Genomic DNA, 23,866 nt, shown 5'->3' with positions numbered 1-23,866 from the left:
ATCCACACTGCCTCCCAGCTTTTGCACCTGCTTCACAGAGCCCCAGGCCCTACGGGGCTCATTAGGTCAGGCACAACGGGATGAGCACCACAAGCAAAGAGTCACGGTCTGTCCATACCTGGCTGGGGAACAGGCTGTGAGTGAGGAGCAGAGAAATAAACAGCACTGTGGAGTCAGGGTGGTGGATGTTATGAGAAATTAACAGATCTTCCGTATCAAAACTAAATTCACTTGGAAACTCTTGACTTCCCCCTTGTTTCAGCCTTTCGTATCTGTACTATTGGGATTCCCATTTTACTAACTTTACAATACCTCTGCCAAGTGGAGATGTGGCTAGAAACAAGTACAAATCACTTACTGAAGTCACACTTTAGGACTTCCAGAGCCATCTTCCCAAGACAATGAAAGTGGTGTTTCAAGGAAGAGACTTTGAAATGTGTGAGATCAGACTTTAGGAAGCCAGAAGGAAAAGGGGGGGTGGGGGGTGGGTGGGCAGAATAAATCAATCAAGGTCTTAAATCCAGGCTTGAAACACATAGTTATCAAGAAGAAAATAAAAGGGAAAGGAAAAATAAAAAAAAAGAGAGAAAGAACAGGGCGAGAAGTGAGGAGAACTAGGTTTCCCCAGGCTGTAAGCAGGGCAGAGAAAGAGAAAGGACGAGAAGGCTTTGCGGGGAGAGGCAGAAGCCCGCCGAGGAAGAGCCGCCAAGCGAAAGCATCAGCGGCTCTCGGGCCGGCTGGCGTTAGGGCCGGCGGAGGCGGGGGCGCGGGCCGGGCGGGCGGCGCCAGGGCCGGGCGGCGGGACGGGAGGTAGGGGGGGACGGCTTCGCCCCGCCGTGCCGCGACCTGAGCGCGTGTGGGCGGGGAGCGCCCCGCGCCGGGATAAATAGCGCTGTCCCCCGGCTGACAGCCCGTCCCGGGGCGCGCGGGGCCGGCGGCAGCGCTCGCTCGCCGCCGTGGGCAGGCTTGGGGCTCTCGGCGACTCCGCTCCGCGACCCCGTTCCTGCCCCGACACGGGTTGTGACTTTTCTCTGTCTGTTTGTTTTTGGGGAGAGCTAGAGCAGAGGAGGACCAGGAGAGCCCGGGTCCAAGCTTTTCACCTCTCTTTCCCCGCAGCACAGGGGAGATGCTGGAAGCGGCGGTGAGTTCGCAGCGCCCGAGAAGGGCGGCAAGAAGCGTGTAAACTCCTGCGGTCCCCAGCGGCAGCCGCTGCCCCGCGACCCTCCGCCGGCCCCTCCTCGCCCCGCACGCCGCCGGCCTCGCCGCCCCTCGCTGCCACCGGAGGAGGCTGCCCACCCCAGCGGCCCAGGATGCAGTTTCGCCTCTTCTCCTTTGCCTTGATCATCCTGAACTGCATGGATTACGGCCACTGCCAGCCCGGCCGCTGGAGACGCAGCAAAAGAGGTGAGTGGCGCCGGCTGCTCTCCCGGGACGCCGGCCGGGGCAGCTGCGGGAGCGCCCGCGGGGAAGGGCCGCTCTCCGGCAGGTGAGCCGCGCTCCGGCTCCGCGGGCACCGGGCCGGCACGTGGGGCGGCTGCGGGGGCGAGCCCGGGGGCGCGGGGCCGTGCCGGCGTAGCGACCGCTCCGCGGGGCTGCTCGCCGCCGTCCTGCTGCGGAGGTCGAGCCGGGAGCAGGAGGAGCGGCGTGGACGTGAGCTCTGATGGGAAGGGGCCGGCCGGAGCCCGGGGCAGCCGGGGACGAGAATGCCGAGCGGTAGGCGCACGGCCCACGGCGTGTCCTCCACCGGGGCCGGTGGAGCGGGGGTCTCGCTGGGAGCTGCCCACCGCGGGAGGGGCCGCAGCGGGCAGGGAACGTCGCTGATGTCGCCGTCGCTCCGCGTCCAGCGGCTGCCGGGGGATCGCTGTTAGCCCACGCAGTTAGAGGCGCGTGTCCACGGGACGAACTTTGAAGCTGTTTTTCGTGGATGTTTTCGAGGCAGAAAGGCGGCTTCTCCCCTCCGTCCTCCGGTACCGCCGTGCCGCTCCCGCGGGGCTTGGCCGCCGGGAGAGCCGCGGCGGCGGAGCGCACCGCGCCGTGCCCAGCTGTGCCGCCAGCTTTGCTGGAAACGTGCAGATCCCTTTGAGGAAAAGACATAAACGGTGCGTTGGGGCTTCATCGGTTTCCCTAAACGCTGATGTCGGGATGCCGGAGCTTTGAGCCGGAGCGGTGCAATATGCCAGTACAGCTCCCGTGTGGACGGAGAGGTTACTGCAGCGCCTGCCGGCTGGCAGCCCGGCCGAGGCGTCGTCAGTTTATTTTTTTATTATTTTTTTTATTTTTTTTTAAGCGATGGGGAGGTTCACCTTATTACAAAATGTTTTATTATCCACATATTCTGAATTATTTTTCTGTCTCTTTTCCTGTTATTTTCTCGGCCGTGCATCCCCTTCGCATTTCTAAAGTTTGCTGAAAATCAGGTGGCTCAAGCTGCTAAACTCTTCTGAAAGAGTTGCACTTTTAGTGGTATTATTTGGAAGGGGAGGGACTTAGCATCTCCGGTGTTAAGCTGGTACAAATAGTAATAAAACCGTGAGAAGAAAATAGTTTGCACATTCGTGCATATGTCATCTTCAGAGTAGGTACAAATAAAATTGGAAGGCAGTTTGGTTTTGATGGTTTCCAGAGTTTAATTTATGTGTGTGTGGCTAAAACGATAGCAGTCTTTTAAAGTGACCAGACTATCTGTGGTAACAAAGGGTATACTGTGTCTTTAATTAAATGTGGAACTACTTAGAGTGCTGGCTAGACAGCGGAGGGTGATAGTGGTATTTCTGCTTTACAACAGAGCTTAAGGGCTGCATTGTGGCAGTACTGAAATGAATAGACATCTAACTCAAGTTGTGTGAATTGTCCTCTTACAAAAACTTAAGCTGGTTTTAATTGATCTCATGTTCACTGATTGATCCTAGACCAATTGTTGTGCTTGTTGAACAGTTGGCTTTTCCAAAAGAGATTGATTTAAATTAGTTTTTAGTTTAATTATTGGATAAATACAATCAGTATTGCCAGTTGACTTACTGGCTCTGTTTTGTGCTGTCACCTATGGGTTTTGTTTTGGGCTTAGAAGAATGCAGTCTTTTTCAATTAATAAGTATAAAGAAGTAAGCAAAGCCAGTTCTAAGCACAGAAAGCACAATCTAAGAATGTATTCAAATTATAATAGGTATTTGCCATGACACATCCAGTCTGAAGTAATGCTTTCATACAGGACTCAAAATTCCAATAATTTCACAATTTTTCCATATCCCATCTGCAAATAATCAGGCAGTCACTGTGGGGTACTGGCAGTTAAAATTTCTCTGGCATTCTGTTTTGTCTGTTACATGATCTCAGATGCTCCATAATATCGTTTTCTTAATGAAATACAATTTTTGGCATAAATTAAGTCTCCTGTGTGGTACGAATCAATTGCATTCAGTCTGGAATTATGGGCAAATATCATGTGTAGCTGATTTTTTTAAAGCAGCTAAATGTAATAAACTTAAAGTGTATATGTCTGTATTGGCATTTGCTTGGATTTGTTACTGATGTAAAATACTCTAGTAAAGAAGACTTAAGTAAATTTGGGGAGATGTTCCCAGAATTCCTCATTCACCATCTGCTTGCAACCCTTTCCCAAATCAAGGCTTGCAACATTGCAGTAGAAGCAAAATAATAAAATAGGATTTGGAAAATGCTTGCATTGATTTGTGGTTTTTTAGTCAATATCACTTACTAAATTTTTTTATATAAATACGTAATAATCAACAGGCTCTACTTATTCCACTGCTGTTCTTAGTTACTTTTTCAGCTCATTAGAATATTGCTTTGCATAGTTGCTCAGAATAAAACCTTACTTTCCTTAAGACACCTCACTAAATTCTCCCTCTGGAAGTCACTGCCCTGACCAGAATTAAGGCCTTTTAGCCTTTCCTGCAGAAGATATTTGAAAACTATTTAAGGGTTACATAACTTAAAGCTCAGTGGTGTAATATCACAGCTGGTTTAGCCTAATCTTTCCTTTTTTTGTTGAATTTTGTAACTTGATTTTTTGTTTCTCTTGTAAGCCTTCTTCAATGAAAATTTATATTTATTTTTCAGATTTCTCTTTAGCAATCAGTATAAGATGGGCAGCTTCATGTCTTGGCATTTCACTGAATGTTGCAGGGTGCATGAAAGACCAGTGGTTTTCCCTTTGAGATGTAATGAAAACTTTTCCAAAGAGTACCACAAGTCAAAATGGGTACCTAGAAATGGAGACTCTCAGGGAGGTATGATGGCATTCTGCAAAAGTTTTGACAGAAGAGAATATAGGGATCATTAGAAACAGCCATCAAAAACCAGATGCTAACAAAATTCCCCAAGAGAAAAATGTCAATATGATAGCAGTGCCTGCATTGAGGGGAAGACTTAAGAGTCTACAGAGAGGCTCTCTACAGTTGATAAGACCAATGTGAGTAATAAAAAATGTGAATGGGACACATTCACACAGTTAAACCAGAAGTTGTTTATATCCAAGAACTCAAAACCTGTGGCTGTAAAATACTTGTCTTTCCATTTAGTTCCTATTCATGGAGTGTCATGAGGACTAAGGTGAATGCTTATGTCCTAGATGCTTACACTCTGTGTTAGAGGTACATAATGGTGGAATATCTGTGGCAATGAGTGAATAATGAGTGACAGTGGTGATGGCAAAATATCTACAGGTAGAAACAGGAGGAATACCCAGGGCAGGAAATTTCCCAGGTGTTCCTCAGACCTTAGTATAGCTTTGTGCACAGTTTTTATTGAAGAATATGATTATATGGCAGGGCACAGTCACTGGGTTCAAAATTATGTCAAATAAATTTTTATCGTCTTAATATAAGATGGGAATCCTGACCAGAAACCTGTTATTATTATAGGAAGTTGTTTCATGGATTTTCAACTAGGAAAAAAATCTGCTTGGGTATTAGGAATTGTGATTTAGCTTTCCTAACAAGCTATTTACCTGAGATAATCTTGGAACCTGTCTCAGCTGGACTGTATGGCCAAGCTTTGGGAAAGATAGATGATTTAAGCATTAAGGAAAAAGAAACTCTGTTGTATATACTTGACTGAAATAAATACCACAGCTACTTTTACAAGTAGCTCTGTAGTAGCTCTTAAAGAGTAATTTATCTCAAAAAAAAAAGTCATACTATGTGACTTTTAATTGTCTAGCGTTATCCAACTATTCTACCTCTTTGAGGTTGAAACGTGTTATGTTTGAAGGACAGTTAACTTTTTTATCTGCAGGTTAAGACTTAAAATTCTATGTGGAAGCAGTACTTTAAGATACTTTTTTCCCCTCAGGTGTAACATTAAGCAGTTGTAACAGAACCTGTGAAAGAACTGAGTTGTGCTTCCACAAGTGGTAATCTTCCAAGCACTGATGATCAGGAGAAATGCTTCCTGTGAGGAGCATGGCTTCCCTTCCTCAGACCTGTACTTAGGATAGTTACTGATCATTCTTTATACATACATTGCTGCTACAGCAATTAGAATATCCTAATGCTGTAACCATTGAAAAATTACAACTTTTAAACCTTTGACTATTTACACTTATTACTGGCTACATCTGAGGAAGTTTCTTAAACTGCCAGAAATCAAAATTTCTGTGTGAGTGACTGAATACTGAACTAGCTAATGATGCAGTGTTAGTGAGGATAAGCAGTGCTCAAACAGATTGTGAAGATTTGCAGGAGAATGCTTAAGGCACCAAGACCAGGTTTCACTGTCAAAATAGACGTCTAAGTTTAGGTGTTTGATTCAGCTTCTCAAAGTTGGTTTTCTGTGCTGCTTATAATATTTAAAAGATATTCTTCTGGGCTTGGTGTGTACAAGACTGTCTTTAGCAAGCAAGAGGCTGGGCAGGATATCTTGGGGCAGGCAATTCATTTGACACCTTTGGGTGTCCCAAGACTGTTACTGGGGAAGCTAGAAATGGGGAGCATGTTCTGGCACAGTGTTGTGGTGTGTGTGCCTTTCCTTGCCTGTATCCATCCCTTTAGGTTCCATTATAGGTCACTTGAGTTTAGGATGCAGGGCTAGATGGGTGTGCCTGATCAGACCTTGAAGTCTGTGTACGTGCTTTTGTGTTAAAACCTGCTGTAAGATTTACACCGTGATGAAGAGCTTAGATTTGTATGCTTGATAAACTTGTCTTAACTGTATATCTTCCTCTTTTGGGATATGGAGGGGATACACATTCCTTTTGTAGGCCTTTTCTAAGGCTTGGCTGAAAACTCTCACTAAAGCAGCTCAAAATGCATGACAGGTACTGAAAGTGAGTTTTTACACTAATATAGGGACATTATGGTGATAAAAGCAAGAATGCAATTTCTCAATTCAATGTCAACATAATTACTATGTTAAAGTATGTTAGCATGGTGTTGTTTACATAAGCTGCTTTTAGAAATATGGAAAATATTAAATTATTTAAAAGGTAGAAATTGAAAGAGGTTCTTGCTATCAAAATTCCAATAATAAAGAAATAAACAAAGGCCTGTTTCTTTGCTGGGTTTTCCTTTCTCTTGCTCTTTCTGCCAGGACTGACTACCCCACAGAGGCCTGAATTTCATTTCTGATAATCTAGCTATTTTTTTAATACCAAAAACTTAAGCTAACTAAAGGGACTCTCTAGTCAAACCTGCAAATCGTCAGAGGCTAAAAACATTGCCCAATTTACCATACCTCCAACTTGAAAACTTATAACTTACCATAACTTACCATTCCAAAAATGCATCCCTGATTTTGAATTCTGGGCTGGATTCATGTAACTACAGGTAACTGTCTGGAACATGAAGGGCTACGTGTTCTTTTATAATTGATCTAGTTGGTGCAGTCCATCAAACTGTTGGTACAATTTAACTCATCCTATGGTAGATGCCTGCCTTTGATCAGATAAAGCATACCCCTAACTAAATAAATATAAGATTACTTGATTACCCTTATCTGTAATTGAAGTGTAGTTCAGCTGCACATGTCTTCAGTGTTAGCCCCTGAATAAACTGAAATCAGCCCTCAATGAGAAAGATCCACTACCTATATTAAAATTAAATGTTGGTGCAGCTCTTAACTTTAACAGATACAGTCCCTGAAAGTTCTAATCTCTCCTGTATTAGAGATTGATTTAGTTTCAGGTATTTTTAATAAATTAAATTCTTCAAGCAGGCCCTTTCTTTTCACCTCAAAGTTTTGTTCAGGCACAGTTGGAGAACCTTCTGTATTTGTCTAGGCTCCAAGTATTTGCTAATCCTTTTCTTAGTGAAGAGCATGACTTCATAAGTATTGGCTGTTGGTAATGCACAAATGTAACAGCTTGATCCTTTCATCATGGACTGCTTTAGAAACTGAAATTAGGTGCTGCCATGGTTTGTATACTCATTGTATTTGTAGTACGTGTTTAGCAGATGTAATGCTTTGGTGTCAATGTGGTGCTGCAAAGTAATTTTGTGCAAGAGGAGTAAATCTATCACTTTTTGGGACAGCAGTGGTGGGTTTAAACCTGTTCCTAAGTAATTTTTGATGAGGAGGATGGAATAGGCTTTGTATCATATTTTGATACTTGTATTCTAACTAATACGTCTTAGGAAGGGAGGTGTTGAAGTATCAATTGGATCGTGTGAGCACCGTAAGGCAGATGCAGATTTCTCTTTCCTGCCTACGTGGTGGCTTTGTCCAGGCAGCTCCATCTATGAAGACCTCTTACTGATCAGACTTCAGTGTTGCCCTTGTTGAGCTTTGCATATCTGTGGGCAGTAAGGTCACTTGTAAATCTGACTTGAATTCCAGCTGTGTCGCTTTATTCTCTCTGTATGTGGCTCTTGTCCATTTTTGCTAATACTTTTCAAAACTCTGAGGAGAAATGAAGTTGAAATGGATCAGGCTGGTGGACTCTGCAGTGCATGCCCCAAAAAGGCAGATGGTGATACAACACAGTGTCAAGCACAGGAGAGGCAAGAGTGAAAGCATAAATTTGCCAACACTCTAATGTCACCTTTCTGAAGTTTCTGCACTGGTGGGGGTAGGTGGGATGGAGGAATTACAAGAAATTGGTATTTATACATAATACTATTTCAAAATAATTGGTGTGAAACTTGTGTTCTGAACATGAAATGGAGATAAAAAGTGTAGCTTCTGTGAAATTATGGAATATAATGATACCTTGCTCTGTAGATCTTCCTCTGAGCAAAAAAGGATTTGAGATTTTAGTTATATATTCTTACTTTTGGATTTCTATGTCTTAGCACTTTGATTTTAAACAGCTGCACGCATCTCTGACCTTTGTCAAACTGTGGTCCATGGAGCAGCTGCTAGCATCTTCTGGACATGTAGAGATGACACTGTGTCGTGCTTGTGTTTCTACCTAAATACCCTTGAATGAAACACTCCAGTGAACTTGTATAGCTCTGTTTTAATCTTATCCTATGCAAGTGCTTGCTATGATGCAAGTGCTTCTTACTTAAATTCAAATTTAAGCTTAAAATTTGTTTTTAGGGGACAGCATGCTAAAGATTGGCAGTTAAATTTTCTGAAATTTCCTCTTGGTTGTGGACTTGAATGCAAACTGTGAATGCAAAAGGATATAAAAGAAGGAATAGACTTGTAGTGTGGATGAGATTAATTATGGGAAAGCAGAGAAGCAATTAGCATTTGAGGTACCTTGATTATGTGATCAGTGGGTGGTTTTTAAGATCCTGTCTTTTAAGATCTGGTGAGAAGTAAAAAAAGCCTTTATGTTCTTTGTTTCAGTAATTAATCTGTTATGTATTTCTTTTTGAAATACAAATTTCAGTAGAGCCAAATACTTGATGTGTCTGAGATTTTGTCCTTTTGTGAGGAAATGTTGTCTCCTTTCCCTCCTTTTTTGTTGACTTTATGGGATGATCATAAGACTGTAACTAGGGAAATGTAAGCAATTACGGGTTACAAACAGAATATTTAGAACAGGTGTGCAGTTCTGTAATTTTGTTTCAAACACCACCCTCCCTGCCCACCACACTTACAGTGGAATTATGTGTGTTATTTGATAGGGATAATCAAAAATCAAATCTCATGTACTGTTAACATAGATCCAAAATTCCAAATATGAGAGTACTTCAACTGTGATTTTCTGTTTGCAAAAATATTTTTTCTCTCTAATATTTAAATTTAAATCTAATCAAAAGCATATGGTCTAGGGACTGAGTCTCAAATTTACCTTGAAGAAAATTTTGTCTATATTTTTTGTGAGAATTGTCAAGATTTTCTCCATTGTGATGAAAACCGGACCCAAACATAGATGTAGAGAGGTGGAAGGAAGGGACGTGGAAGTTAAGTAATGTTTGTGATGTTGGCTTTTAGGTTGATGAGTGTTTTTTTTAGTCACTGGGCAGTTGCATGAGCACTAACTCCAAAGTAGACCATGTGCAGCGATGAAGACAGTGTTTGTGCCTTTTTATCTTGGAAGATACTTGTACTGCTTTTACACTGCAAAGGGACAAGTATATTTGTGTTAGAGAATTGCAGTGCTGCCATGAAATATAAACTTCCTGATCCAAGCACATTATTTTCTTTTTTGAGTTGAAATGCTGGCTGAAATATGTTGCACACAAACATATACTCTGCAGTAGTGTATGGTCTTCTCGGCCGTATGGTTGCCACCTTTGGAATACCAAAAACCCCCAAACTAGCCACATCAGACAAATGGCTGTTGTGCATGCACAGATTAATCTGCACGTGTATAGCAGCACTGACAACACCCATCACATCCATACCAAAACATTATGGGCAAGATGGAAACAACTGAAACAGCAACTGTGCTTAGTAAAGATAGATGTTACTGATTTGCTCTTTCAATTTGCTCTGTCTTCTTTCTGGAGTTACTCAAAATTTTTGGTAGATACCCTATGTTTTTATTAGAAACCTTCCAACTTAGTGTTTCCACTGCCAAGCATGTGGCTGTGAATGGGCACTAAAGTTCCATCATATTTTGCTTTATTTATGTTGAGCTGGTACTTGAGCATCCCAGCTGAGGTGAGGCCCTGCTGTGCTGGCCCTGCTGGCACGACAGCCTCTGAACTAAGGTCACCGGAGCAGAAATCAGAAATCTGTTCTGGATTCCCTTCCCATAGCAGACATGTTTTTGGCCCTTCATGCAGGCTAGTTCAGACTTGGTTCACATCTCAATTTACACAATGCACACTAATAATGTGGTGGGCATGGGTTCAGTTTTGACTCAGCACGAGTAACTGTAAGTTGGCACAATCACTGCCATGCACACGAGGTGCATTAGGTTCTGTTCACAGCACAGCAGTTGCTGGTTTCAGTTTTCTTAAACCTTTTAGGAATTATTGTTAAATACTTACAACTAGCCTCTGATCTGAGATGCTTTTGGAGCAGGGTAGCTGTGTGCCTTTGCTGTTGTGATGTACTCCTGTGGCAGCAGGACAGTTCTTCAACTTAAGTTCCTTTCCTGGGCCATGCAAAACATGCCTGGCCTGCATGCATCTGTCTTGGACTTTTTGAAGTTGTTCAGCAAATATTGATTGTACATGGCTACAATCATTCTTATACATTAGATATTTGGTTTTACCTGACATGGTTCAGTGTTGGGAATTCTGCCTCCCTGGTAAGAGATTTCCTTCAGGATGTCACAGGAATTGCTTTTATTGTTAGTCTTCCTGCCTGCAAAGCTTGTGGTTCATATGTGTATACATCAATGAAAATTGTAACAGAAAAGAAATTTCTCTTTTCTGTAAATGCCAAGCAGTTTCCAGTGTGAAATGTTGTGGCAGTAGGGATGTAAATAATGCCAGCATCTAATTGAAGTGGTGCTTCTAGACAGGTGCTTTGGTTTCCAACTCTATTTCCTACAGCACTATTGCAATATGCTGGAATGCAGCATCTTTGCTGATGCTGAGAGGACACTGGGTCATGATTTCTCTTTTTAGCTGTAATGGAACTGCAGAATTACAAGTAGTTATCATAATTCTTTTGTTAGTTGCAGAGTTTGCTGAATTTTGTCTGTGGCCTTCAAAGTTGTTTTGGAATTCCGTTTTAGGAAATGCTTTAGGAAATGCTTATGGAATTCAGTTTTAGGAATTAAAATGAGAAGGATCTCCAATATTTTTTGTAGTGTTTAAAGTTACTTTTTTGTTTTCTGTAAAGCTTACTTTGACTCCACTTTACTCTGTTTTTTTTTTTTTTTTTTTTTTTATTGGATTTTTTTAATGGAGATTCTTATAGAAGTAACAACTATGACTTTCTTTGACGCAAAATGTGTGGTGTGAAACTGAGAAGAAAAATCTGCAAAATCTTATATTTAGGTGAACAGAACTTGTAGACCACCTAGTCTAGTTCTGTACAGATGTGAGTAGTAAATATATATATATATTCCTTTTGAAGGATTCAGGTAAAGAAAACTGACATGGAGAGGAAGAAGAAGCATAGAATAACCTTTATATCAGTGGACAAGGTTGAGTATCTGATCTGTAGTTTTGATTCTCAGATTCATCCCTATTCCCTGGATTATGTAGCCCCTTTGTGCTGAGGGCATGTACTTGCACAAAAAAAAATATTTTCTCCATTTCAGATTAGTGTTCAGCCTCATCTGTATCTCTTTGAGCAAGAAAGACCATTTTTTCTACTATTGTTCTGCATTTGTGCTGTACATGCTCTATCCATCCATCTCTTTTGCATGGTCTCTGCAACCCAAGACAGAGGCTTGTGTATTGTGTCAAAGGGAATCTAGTTTTGCTCAGCTTTGAGTACAAGAAGACGATTATGCTGTCTGTTCTTCTGCTAAAAATGTCTTGTTATTTGCATCTTGTGCCAGCAGTATTCTGGAAAATACCCCCAATCCAGGGGACATCTACAAGCTGGAGAAATCAAAAGAAACCTCGCAAAGTTCAACAAGACATTCAAAGCCCTGCACCTGGGAAAGAGCAACCCCAGACATCACTGCAAGCTGGGGAGCAATCAGCAGGAAAGCAGCTTGGCAGAAAGGGCCCTGCGGGTTCATGGTGGGTGCTATGCTGAACGTGAGCCAGCAATGTTCCCCTGCTGCAAGGAAGGCTCATGGTGCTCCGGATTGCCAGCAGGGGATCATTCCCCTTCCGTCAGCAATGGTGAAGCACAGCTGAATGCTGTGTCTTTCTCTGGGCTCCTCAGTACTAGAGAGAGTTCAACAAAGGAACACAAAGATGATTAAGGGATTGGAGCATCTCTCTGCAAGGAAAGGTTGAGAGAGCTGGGACTGTTCAGCCCAGAGAAGGCACAAAGGGGTTCTCCTCAATGGAGCTGTAAGGGAGGGTGTAATTAGGTCAGGGCCAGGCTCTTGCCTGGTGCTCAGTGCCAGAACAAGAAACAATGAACACAAACTGAAACACAGAAGGTACCCTCTGAACATCAGGAAAGACTTATTTACAGTACAGTTGACTGAGGACTGATATATGTTGTCCAGAGAGGTTGTGGAGTCTCTGTCCTTGGAGGTACTCAAAAGTCATCCACATGTGGTCCTGGCCAGCTGCATTTGTCTGGCCCTATTTGGATAATTGGACTAAATGGTTCCTTTCACCTTCAGAAGTTCCTTCCAACTTCAACCATTGTGTGAAAGATGGTTTGGAAATGTATTGGGTACCTGGCTTGAGCCTGCTTTTTTCTTTTTAGTATTAGCCAGCTTGGAGATGAAACAGACAATGCATTCTGTTTAGGAATTGTGAGGGTAAGTGACAGAATTGTACACAGTTGCAATCCCCTTAATGTTGTTGGAATACTAAAATTAACCCAACCAAGAAAAGCATTCTTGGTATTTAGCCGTAGCACTGGTTGTCATAAAAATAGGATTCTATGTCCTGCTGATTTTCCATCCCATGCATTCCTTGCTCCCCCATTTTTCTTCTCTAAAATTTTTATGGATACCAAAGAGTGCACTGTGAATGTAATAATTAAGATACTTGACCTGACTCTGGTTAGGTCTCCCTCATTTTGTCATAAATCTGGGGATGATGTCAATCTCGCTCAGCCGTAGTGGATATTCCTGAGATGGTGCTTGCTCTGGGATATTGTTGTCAATTTGCTGATGCTGTATTTGAGAACTCTTTAATTTAACTCTTTCATCAGACTCCTGGAAAAAGTCTTGCTGCTTTCAACTTTTATTTCAGTTATTGTAATTAGCAGTGGCCTCAGTATGTAAGGGTTTATTTCATTTTTGGAAGAAGGCTTTTCTCTAACAGCTTTCCAAGCAGGAGCTAAGTGAAACTGCTGCATATTGAGCCTGATGTAACATGAGGCTCATTGGGTAAAATAACATTAGTCTGTGCTACTTAAACACACTCTGGAAGGCTTAAGGAGGAGAGGAAGGAAAATATTTGAAGAGATCAACTAGATGTGGTTGAATACATGTAATGTCACCTGAGAAGGATTAGAATTTGCCAAAGCTTGACCTGAACGAAGACCTCCATTTAGGGCTTGTGTTCCTACCAGATCAACTACAGTAGTTTTTCTATGCACGGTTCTCTACCAGCAGTCATAGAGTGAAAGAGTCCAGTGATTTACTTGGCTTCTGTGTCTCAGCTGTAGTAAGTTTAAAAAAAAATAAGAAGGTCTCAGTTTAACATTCCTTCTCCTTATTAGCTGCAGCTGGCTTTTTCTAATTACTAAAGTCAACATTTTTTTCATCTGCATTCTGTTGCTTTTATCTTTGCTGGGAGCTCAGTGTATGCACTCTAGCTGATAAGCAGCTACATGTGTAGTTCATATCCATAGATGTGGACAGCTTCAAAAAAAATGTATTCACTGACAAATTCCAAGAGAAGACCCAATGGAGTAGTTAGTAGCAATGGTACTTCATCCGCCATGGTATTTGCTTTCTGATTATGTGGTGTTAGCAAACCCAGTGATCTTATTCTTAATAACACGATTACTGTGATTGTGTCTTTGAAAATCATGTGGTTTTCTGTTTTGTGATAGTGTTTTAGAGTGCTCAGAGTTCTTTCCATGCACCTCTCTGAAGTGAGGGGTGTCTCATAGGTGTGAAAATGGAGTCCTGGGGTTACAAAATGTAGTAAAAGAGAATGACAATGGGGATGCTTAGTACCTCTGAAAAAACAAGTCACAAGTGATGTTCTTGTTTTATTCAAGTCTGCTACAGAATTGGGATAGGGGTTGAAGAAAATTAAATTACTCTGCCAACATCATGCAGCTAGACAGATGTTCACCACAGCAGGTCCCTATAGCCATTCCTGATAAATCTGAGGTTTGACTATTGAATGAAGTAGGTAATACTTGTACATAGCAATAAAAAATTACAAATTTTCTTACTAAGATTACAGGGTTTTTTTTTGAGGAATTACTTAATCTCATGCTTCTAGATATAGACTTGAGTTTCACAGACTGAATACTCTTAACTGGGAGGTGAATTTTTCTTTACCAACAAGAGATTTCTGACACCTTCCTCAAAGCACTGACTGCTGCTGGTGTGAGCAATGCTTTTGCTCAGTATAAAAATTTCCATGTAAAATTTTTGTTGCAAAGATTCTTTTTCTGCACAAAATGGTAATTGAGTCTATATTTTTGGGGTTCAGCATAGCATGTGCCATACTGGGCTTGATCTGAAAAATACCTTAAGTCACAGTTAAGCTTGGTGGATATGTAATGAGAAAAATCACACAATGAAATGCGGTGCTGTGGAGGAATAGCATGTCTCTCAAGAGACTTATATTGCAGTGATTTAATGTCAGAACTATTTAGAGTTAATCTTCTTTTGCATTTGCATCTCATACCACTAAATTATGAAATTATGTGACTAAGATTTAACCATTTTGTTTAGCCACAAACAAAGTTATCACTGCTTGTTATTGTGTTTATTTGTTTCTTACTTTTTTCATTCATTTTTAGTTTGTAACAGAAACACTGTCCTTGTAGTAATCATGTAGAGATCCCCATTATACTCTTCTGTGTGGAATAATTTTTCTTTTGTTTATGTATGTTTAGCTATGTATGATTAGTCGAATGTTCTTGATAATATTCAAGTACATCCTAGAGCTTTGTATTTGCTGTTTGATGTTCCATTTTACAGCTTTACTTAAATGCTCTGCAGAGATTGTGGTTTAGTGGTGAGAGCATGAAATTTGAATCCAAGGTGCCTGGTTCTCTTACCAACAGAGCTGGTCAGTGTGTTTAAAACCAGATTCTTCTACCCCACCACCCCATAATGGATTTTTGCATGTGTGCCTATAAGTTGTTTTTCCTCTCTCTGTTTTTCTTAAATAAATGTTGAGCAGCTTAAGCAGGCAGTGCAGGTCTGTCTTTCCCTTCAGTGCCTCAGTACCTCTGGTGGAGAGAGTAGTGTTTTATCGCAGTGCAGTTTAAATTATATCAGTGATGTGCATGGCTAACAGGTCCTAGAGTGTTAATCTCTAGGCATTTATATGGTTATTATGAAGGATAATAAGCACATAAATAAGTTTCCTGTCTCCAAGTTTATTGACTGAGCACACACCAGTGTGTAGAACATTGTATTCATGGCAATGATTTAACAACTTTAAAAAGTGCTGGCTCTCTCTAGTATGAAGTCTTCTGTGTGTCATGTCTATCAGAACTGAGACAGCAAAATCTGTTTGACTCTGCATCAGTGCTCTGCAGGGTGCAGAAACTACTACTGCCTCTTTTCATTACTAGGTAAGTATCTGAAAGTATTTAATGGGGTTTTATCCTGACATTTAAACTTTCAGATGCAAAGGATGGAGCTCTTCAATTGAAGGTAGGTATTTCCAGTAGTCTGATTTAATTTTTATATAAAGAATCTATATATTCTCAAAAATCCCTCAAATTATATTTTATTTCCTTCCAAACTGAGGTAACTATCAGTTATCAGATACCTTAGAACTGGGCTGTGAAATGAAGATGTCTCAAAGAGGCACACAGTTAGATTACTAAGTTGAACGCCTTACTAAATTTACCTTATCTAAAAGTGGAAACTTAGCTTTAAAAATCTGAGGTATTCCCAAAATTAAGAAATGTGTATTTCTTTTATTAAGAATATAAGAAAAGGAAATACCATTTTTGCCTTTGCCTCCTAAGAGCTTCCACTATATTTCTTTAATTCTCCAGTCTCTCATTATTGACATTGCAAACATAAGCTGTGTAATATCAGCCAAGTAGCTTTTAATTTTTTAGAAACATAGGACCTATCTGTTTTTAAGACTGTATTTGCATTTCCATGGAATTATGAAAAAAAAAATCAGTAGGCCCTTGCCAAATACTAATTCTAATTTCTGCTTGAAATGTACTGAATGGTAAGCACTCAGAGTACACAGGTAAATTTAATACATTTTTGCATTCTGTATGAGGGAATTCTCATTTGAATTAAAAAAAAGCTTGTAGTCATTAAGTGTCATCTTTCAGGATGACACCCAGCCTGCTGTGATTCAAGTGGATCTAAAATACAGAAGCTAGTTCATTTAATTTCATTTTTAATAGTATTCCTGCAAGATGTGGAGATAGCAATATGAATATATCTGAAAAGCAAATATGCTACATCTGTTCTAGTTCAAAATTTCTAAGTCTGGTCCATCATCTTTGAAGTTTTCAGACTCTGGTTGACAACAGGGAGGATGACAGAGGATTTGGTGGATGTTTTGAATGTGACGAGTACAAGCAGGATGTAAAGCTCAGTGATATAGGATTGAATTAAAGTGATGTCCTGCAGCAGATTGTAGGTTTGTGTAGTGTGGAAACATTCACTTTGAGTTGTCTTTTTCATATCTCTTTTTCTATATCAGATACTTTCATATTTTCAGAGTTCTAATTTTTCAATCCAGTGTTTCAAAGACACCTATTCTGCTCTTCTACCTTGCCTTTTCTAGTTAAATTTTGCTGCTCCTCTTCTCAGCCATGTGTGGCTATGGCAGCATAAATAGCATCTATTCTTCCTTCTCTGTTTATCCAAGTGTCTATGAACTCTTTTGCTTGCCTGCAAATCCAGGATTTTCTCAGAGCATATTGCTAAAATTTCCATATTTATTTGCAATACCACCTTCCTGTCTCCCAATATCCAAAAAACCTGTCCTTATTGAGAGTGGTTTCATTGGTTCATTTTTGTCTTGTAAGATAACTTTGTAGGAATTTTTAAAGTTTTTTAATTTAGTAATTTGATTTTTTTTAAGGGTTCTATGAATTACGGTTTTGCAATGATTGGTTTTGCTAAATATTTACAGCAGAATGACTACAGTGATAAGGAACTCTCTCAGGTGCACAGAAGGTATATTTTCATTTCCTGATTCTCAGCATATGTGGCCTTGGTGAAGTTGTTCAGAAAACATCCTGTATCCACATTTCTTTTTCTGGAAAATGGGACATTTGCTCCTTGCATAGTCTCGCAGCAGCTCTACAATGGTGAAGGCTCTGCACATCTGAGAAATAAATTAAATTCTGTTGTCTAGTATTTTGGTTTTGCTTGTATTCTGCAACATGCCTTTTTTTTTGTTCACATATTTGTGACTTGGAAGATCTTTCCCTTAGCACTATGTATTTTTTTCTTTTAGTGCTTTCATCTGGCATGTTCTTTGGAAGCTTTCTTCCTAGAAGCAACACAATGGTCAGAATCTCATGCTCAGACTTCAGTGCATAGTATTTCAATTTGCTTAAATTAAGCAAACTAAGTTAATAGGGGCAAAGATATAGGGAAAATTCTGGCCCTGTGAAATGAATTGCTCATCTTATGGTGACCTGGGTGGAGTGAGAATATCACCATTGGTTTACAAGTGTCAGATGAAATGTTGTAACAGTTTGATGTGTTTGTGAAGAAGCTTTGCTTATCCAGTGCTTTTCCTGGGTTCTGGTAGGACTGTTCTCCTTTGCTTATTTGCCAAGTAGTTTTCACATCTTACATAGATTATAGATTACCTTAGCCTTAGGTGCCTTAGATGTAGCTGAAGTGAGCTGGAAAACAGGCTATTTCCAGTACAGGGCCAAGCTTGTTAATAATGCTCAATAAAAATAAGAGAATGGGATTTCCGTCAAGTTTCTGAATTTTATTTGCTCAGCTTAGTCTTAGCATGTAAAATCTTATGGGCATGAATGAGATTAAGTAACACACGCTCTAGTTAGCATTAGTTAGCATTAGTTTTAGACTTGGCAATAAACAAACTTTGCTCTTTTCAGCCTCTCAATAGATAAATGCTTCATATTTTATTAGAACAATTTGGCTCCTGACATGAACTGTAAGCCTGTTAAGCCTGTAATATAGTGATTAAAATTGGAAAAATACAGGATGCAAATATGTTCTTCATTATGCACTTTAATGCCAACCAGATATGTAGTGTGCAGCCTAGAACATGATAGTTGGAGTGTACGAAGCAACTAGCAAATTGTTGACAAGGCTCATCTGCTATTGGTTTGTGTTAGGGTGAAGAGCAAAAAACCTTAAAAATTTCAACTGTTTGACATTATATGTTGATGCCCGTTGCATCTGGCTGGATGCAGCTTAAATAGACAGGGTCAGTACCTGTATTAAGTTCAGCTCAGTATTCTCCAGTGAAGCAAGAGACAGGGCAAACTAAAAGAGTATGAGAAGAATTAATCAGTAAATATTACAGAAGAAAAAGACTCCTCAGTTATGAGAATGGCTACTTTTTTTACATTGGGAATAAAAATAAAAAGTAATTCTCCTCTGTGAAGCAGTAAATCCAAGCTGTTCTATTTTGCCATGATCTGTTAATATGGGACTGGTTTTCCTTCCCAAATTTAATCTGAGAGTTGCTCAGATCACTTAAAAGGTGAGAAAGAATGAATTCCTAATGATACCATAGCATCTGCTATGAGGATTTTGGAAGTGATAGTAATGGTCTCAGTTGCCAATGAATGAATTGCTCAGTGGGGAAAATCATCCTTCGAACACTGGCCTCCATATTGGAATGCGTGTACCTCATCTGTGGGGAGCATGCACGTGGAAAGGAAGCTTGAAATCCTTTTGAATGCAGTTTTAATTTTCCCATGCACTGTTTTCCTCTTGGGTTGTCAACATATTAGACTTCTGCTTGAAATTTGTGAAAGAGAGAATATTGATCAAGCGTCCTCATTATATAATGGAATCATAGTCATTCACCTTGGAAAAGACCTCTAAGATCAGTGAGTCAAGCTGTTAACCCAGCACTGCCATGTCCACCATTAAATCTTGCCCCTAAACACCCCATCTGCATGTTTTCTAAATACCTGCAGGGATGGGGACTCAAATGCTTGTTTGGGCAGCAAGGAATCTGCCCAAAGAAACTCAATTCTTCCTTATCATGGCTATGAGAAATATGCAAGTCATCAGCAGTATTACTGATTCTTCCATTTCTGCGGCTCAACTCAGCAATGCATTTCTGCACTTGCTTGGATTTCCCTGTGTAAGCCATTGTCCAGCAGCTCCCCAGCCTTCTTCCATCTCATCTGGCACAGCCTCCCCACGGAGAGCTTGGAAACATGGTCAACACGGACCAACCCTTAACAAACTTTTCACTTGGTGCCAAGGACAGCTTAGACCCCTTTTTAGATTGTCTTTGCCAGATTAAATCAATTCAAGCTCCCACATGGTGCACAGAACGTGTGGGCTGGACTCACAGCTGCTTTCGGGAGATGTTCACTCCTCCAGAAAGCCCACTCTATTAAGCTGGACTTGCCCCAGGAGACAACGTGTCCCTCAGCACTTGCTCCTGGACAGGCCCTTCCTCTGGCACAGGACAGGATGCAGAGAGGGCTCAGCTCCGCCGCTGCTTCCGCTCCAGCCCTGCAGAAACCTGAAGCTCCTCGCTGGGCCCCATCAGCGTCTCTGTGCCAGGTGCCCAGGACCAGACCGCCTGCTCACGCAACTGCTTACAGTGCTGATTTGTGGTGTTTCAAATGTTTCTGAAGCCTGTAAATAGACCTGTTGTCCTGAAATAAGTTCTTTCACCCAGAGTACATCAAGCCCACTGTGTGCTGTAGAAATTTGTATTGTTTATACTGAAAGTCATAATTTTTTTGGTAAAGTTTCCCTTTCTACTCTGTGGAGTTTGTCCTGAAGATATTTCTGTGTGTTGGCTTCCAAGCCAGACAGACTTTTAGTACATTTGCATAAGTGAAAGAACAGTCTTCTTATAAATGGAGGAGACATTTTTTTGAAATCACCAAATTAATGGCAAATTAATTATTGATTTAATAATGCAATAAAATTAGTGTATTGCATTAGTGTACTGCTATATTATTTTCTTTCTCTTAAGAGACAGCATAGCAGAAATTTCAGGCCTTCATTGATGGCTTTTGTATGAATCAGAAGTTTCATGGCACTGGCAATTGAGCAGTAAGAGACAGAGTGAATCTGTAGCCTTAATTTGTCCCTTTCTTAATCCTCAGACCTCTCTTTTAGGGCCAAGAACACTATACTTCCACAGCACAGAATGTGGAAAAAGAGTGAAGGAATTAGTGTACTTGGTGAAGAAAAACAAAAAGGTGCTTTCTATTGGTGGTCAAGATTTGGCAAAGAAATAGGAAAAAACCCAAACCTTTTTCATGAAAAGCAGACAACTATCATAGAAAGTATCATTCAGTGAAAAGAAAAATAATTGCCAAACAAGATGTCAGTCTAGAAGCTTACAAGCAGCCGCAGAAAACAATACCAAATTCACTGGTGTGGGATTTTGGGGTGCAGTTTTTATTGCATCTGACAAAGTGTGCTGTGATCTCTTTGGAATGAGACTTCATAGGACTATATTAACAGCCTGCACACAGATTCAGAAAACATTCCTCTATTTGAAGTGGTTTAGCAAAATTCATTTATCCATTAAATCAAGAACTGTGTTTAGGCTGCAGGACCTGATGGTCCACATAATGTGCATTGGGCTCCTACCAGTCATATGTAAACTGTCTAATTGCTCTCAGCTGTGTTGTCACAAATAATTGGAAACTGAATCTATCCACCAGAGCCCTACCTGTAAATGTAACAGTAGCAGATTCCTCTTATTGTTCCTTAAAAAAAAAAAAGAAAAAAAGCTGCTGTTGCAGCATGACTTGCCTGCCTGTTGTCCGTGTTGCATTGCTTTCCTTGAACAAAAGCCAGTCGCCTTTTTGGCAAATACTCTTGCCAAATGCACCATTTGAGCAACTCTCAGTGGGGAGAGATACATTTCTGTGTTGATACAACGATGATTTTAACAGCTTGTTGATGCAGTGGAGGACACTCCAGAAACTTTCCTGGGTATGGAGATCTTGGCTGTGAATCCCAGTGTGGTATGGTGGCCAGCTCTGTCCTGTCTACCAGGTAGACTTTCATGTCTAAAAAACCAGTAAACAGCCATGGTAGCATTTGATGTTATTCCTTGGTCACTTTATGTGTGTGGGATGCAAAAGCAACGAAAAAAGTCATACCAAATGTTCTGTAGAAGGATTGTTTCTGTTTTTGTAATGTTACTTGATCTATTGATTTTCCGGATATTGAACTGGGGAACCCAAAGCTGCTCAAATGTATTACAATACCTGGGAGGGTACCCTGAAGGTAGGGTTATGGCATTAGTTAATAGAGCTGTGCAGTCCTATCAAAAACATAAAGCACATATTTGTGTCAAAAACCGGGAATAGCTGAAGAAAAGTTGTAATGAGATCTCTTGAAAGCTATAATTATGTACACTTTCATTTTAACTCAAGTATGAAATGAAAAATCTTTTCTTTCCTTCGTGGCTGTGTCTGAGCAGATGTAACTATTTTGGTGTTCTATAGTTAGCCCAGTAATTAGCTGATGATTGCTCAGCAAAGAAACCAACAAATTGAGAATGTAGAGAGTACAATGACTCATCTGAGAATATTTGCTGTATGTTATATTTGATTGTTAATTCTTGGTTGCTGTATGAAGTATCCAAGGTTTCATAACTTGCAAAAGGAGATAAAGTGTAAGAGCTGGTTTTCAAAGGAAAGTATTCTCTTGGGTTCATGTGGACATGAACTTTCTCTTTCGTATTCAGGATAAGCCAATGAGACCAAAATAGGAACAAAAAAGCTGCAAAAGTGTCACTATGAAGTTGGAGGTGATAGTATGATTTAAACATTTAATTGGGAACTTTACATTCATCTAAGTTTAGCTGTGTTTGTAAGGTTTAACAGGTGCTGATGTGTATTAACCAGCAACATCTTCCCGGATATGACCACCTGCTCTTGGTCTCCTCCTGATGTGAATTGAGCAGAAGATGGGCTCAGTGGGATGTGGATCTGCCCAGTAAAGAACCTTGCACATTCTCATCTTTGTGGCCTTGTAACACTTCACAGGCTGCAGGTTGGCACGTGAGGAGAACAGTCAGTCTTGAATCATAGCTTGGGTTGGAAGGACCTCAAAGATCATCTAGTTTAACCCTCCTGCCATGGACAGGGACACCTTTCTGCAGACCAGGTTGCTCAAAGCTCCATCCACCCTGGCCATGCATAACTTCTCTGGGCAACCTCACTGTTCCAGTGCCAGGAATGTGTGGTCTTCTCTTCCCTCCCACTTTCTTCAAAGTACCTATTTCTAATGGCCAGTGTCTGTTGTGAGAATTCTTATTTGTGGACTTTCAGATTCTCTTGGAACTGCTAGCAAAAGCTCAAACTTCTTGCTATTCAACGTATGTTAAGTTGAATTTGGTGGTTGTACGGACTTGAAAATTTGTAGTTGTCAGTAACAAAGTTAGTGCCTTTACTTCCATTTATAACTTTGAAAATATTCCTTCTTAACTACTCGAGCAATTTACTAAATCTTAGCATTTTAACTACATTTCATAGCAGTAAAGGGATAAGTAAAAATAATAAGTTTTCCTGTGCTTATCTTTTTTAGTTACCCTATGCTGTAATTTTAGCTGACGTACATTTTGTTTGGCAGTCTATATCTATATCTATATTTATATCTATATCTATATATGTATGCATACAGGTGCAGTGCAGCTATATTTTTCTAAATATTTCCTAAACTTCCATGCTGTTCATTATTTGGGTAGGATGCATTACGACAACGTGGCCCCTTGAATCCTGACTGTGTACTTTGTTCCTTGCCTCTTGGGTTTGTTTGTTGTAACCCTTATCTTGAAGTAAGGTATAGTACAAGGTATTTTGTAGGTCTGTGATGAACTCCATTGACTTCAGGAGCCGCATAAAAGATCAAGGCCTAAATACTTTAATCGGGAAGCCCTAAAGAGTATAAATAAGGAAACGAAGGTGGTAAAAGATAATGCCTAATGTAAGGGAGCATCATGTGGCACCAAGTGGAAGGAACGGTGAAGGGAGTTTTTATTGTGGAAGAGAAATCAGTTGAGTTGATTAGTTTCATATGTGAGATTCTTTTTTTTAAAATATTTGTTTTGGAACTAAATGGAAATTCTTTACTTGGGAATATTGCGGTTGAGAATGATTATGCATGTGTGACAGAGGATAACAATGTGTACATTAAAAAAGAAAAAAAACAAAAAAAAACCACCCCAAAACGACTCAAAATATCAGGCGATTTACAGGAGAAGCACCTATTCATTGACTTTAATAGCAACAAAACTGTGTGTCCCTGACTTAATCAGTGTCAAAGTCACTTAGATCTCATCATATTAATCTTCTGTTTGTAACAGTTAACTGAAACACAGTTCTCAAGAGTGTTTAAGTTTTAGGTGCTGATGGACAAAGTTTGTGCATCTTGTAAAATGTATGCACTGTGTAGAACTCTTATTAATTGGTGGTGGAAGTCACAATCCATATTTTAAATAAGTAGTATAATACAGCCATTCAGAATTACACCACAAAAAAGAGAGGCGTTTAATGGACTCCATATGTCTGCTTTTAGAACTGGTTAAGTAAAACTTTGTTATACCACATAATGGTAAACCATCAGTACTATAATGTCCTTGGGGTCTTTTAA

At 40.4% G+C, this 23,866-nt stretch overlaps 1 protein-coding gene across 1 annotated transcript in view; it reads left to right on the top strand.

Annotated features, from left to right (window-relative positions):
• The first annotated feature begins 944 nt into the window (after window positions 1-944).
• The window catches only part of RSPO2 (R-spondin 2), a 99,293-nt gene continuing 76,371 nt past the window's right edge, over window positions 945-23,866 (top strand). Inside the window, exon 1 of the mRNA XM_041412855.1 lies at window positions 945-1,404. Within this exon, the coding sequence (XP_041268789.1) occupies window positions 1,311-1,404 (94 nt within the window). The 5' untranslated portion in view covers window positions 945-1,310. The remainder of the gene's footprint in view (window positions 1,405-23,866) is intronic.

Source organism: Onychostruthus taczanowskii, unplaced genomic scaffold, assembly GCF_017590055.1.
Source record: "Onychostruthus taczanowskii isolate IOZ18803 unplaced genomic scaffold, ASM1759005v1 scaffold4, whole genome shotgun sequence".
Classification (NCBI taxonomy): Eukaryota; Metazoa; Chordata; class Aves; order Passeriformes; family Passeridae; genus Onychostruthus; species Onychostruthus taczanowskii.
Note: the sequence above shows the minus strand (reverse complement) of the source record. Positions and strands in the feature narration are given on the sequence as shown.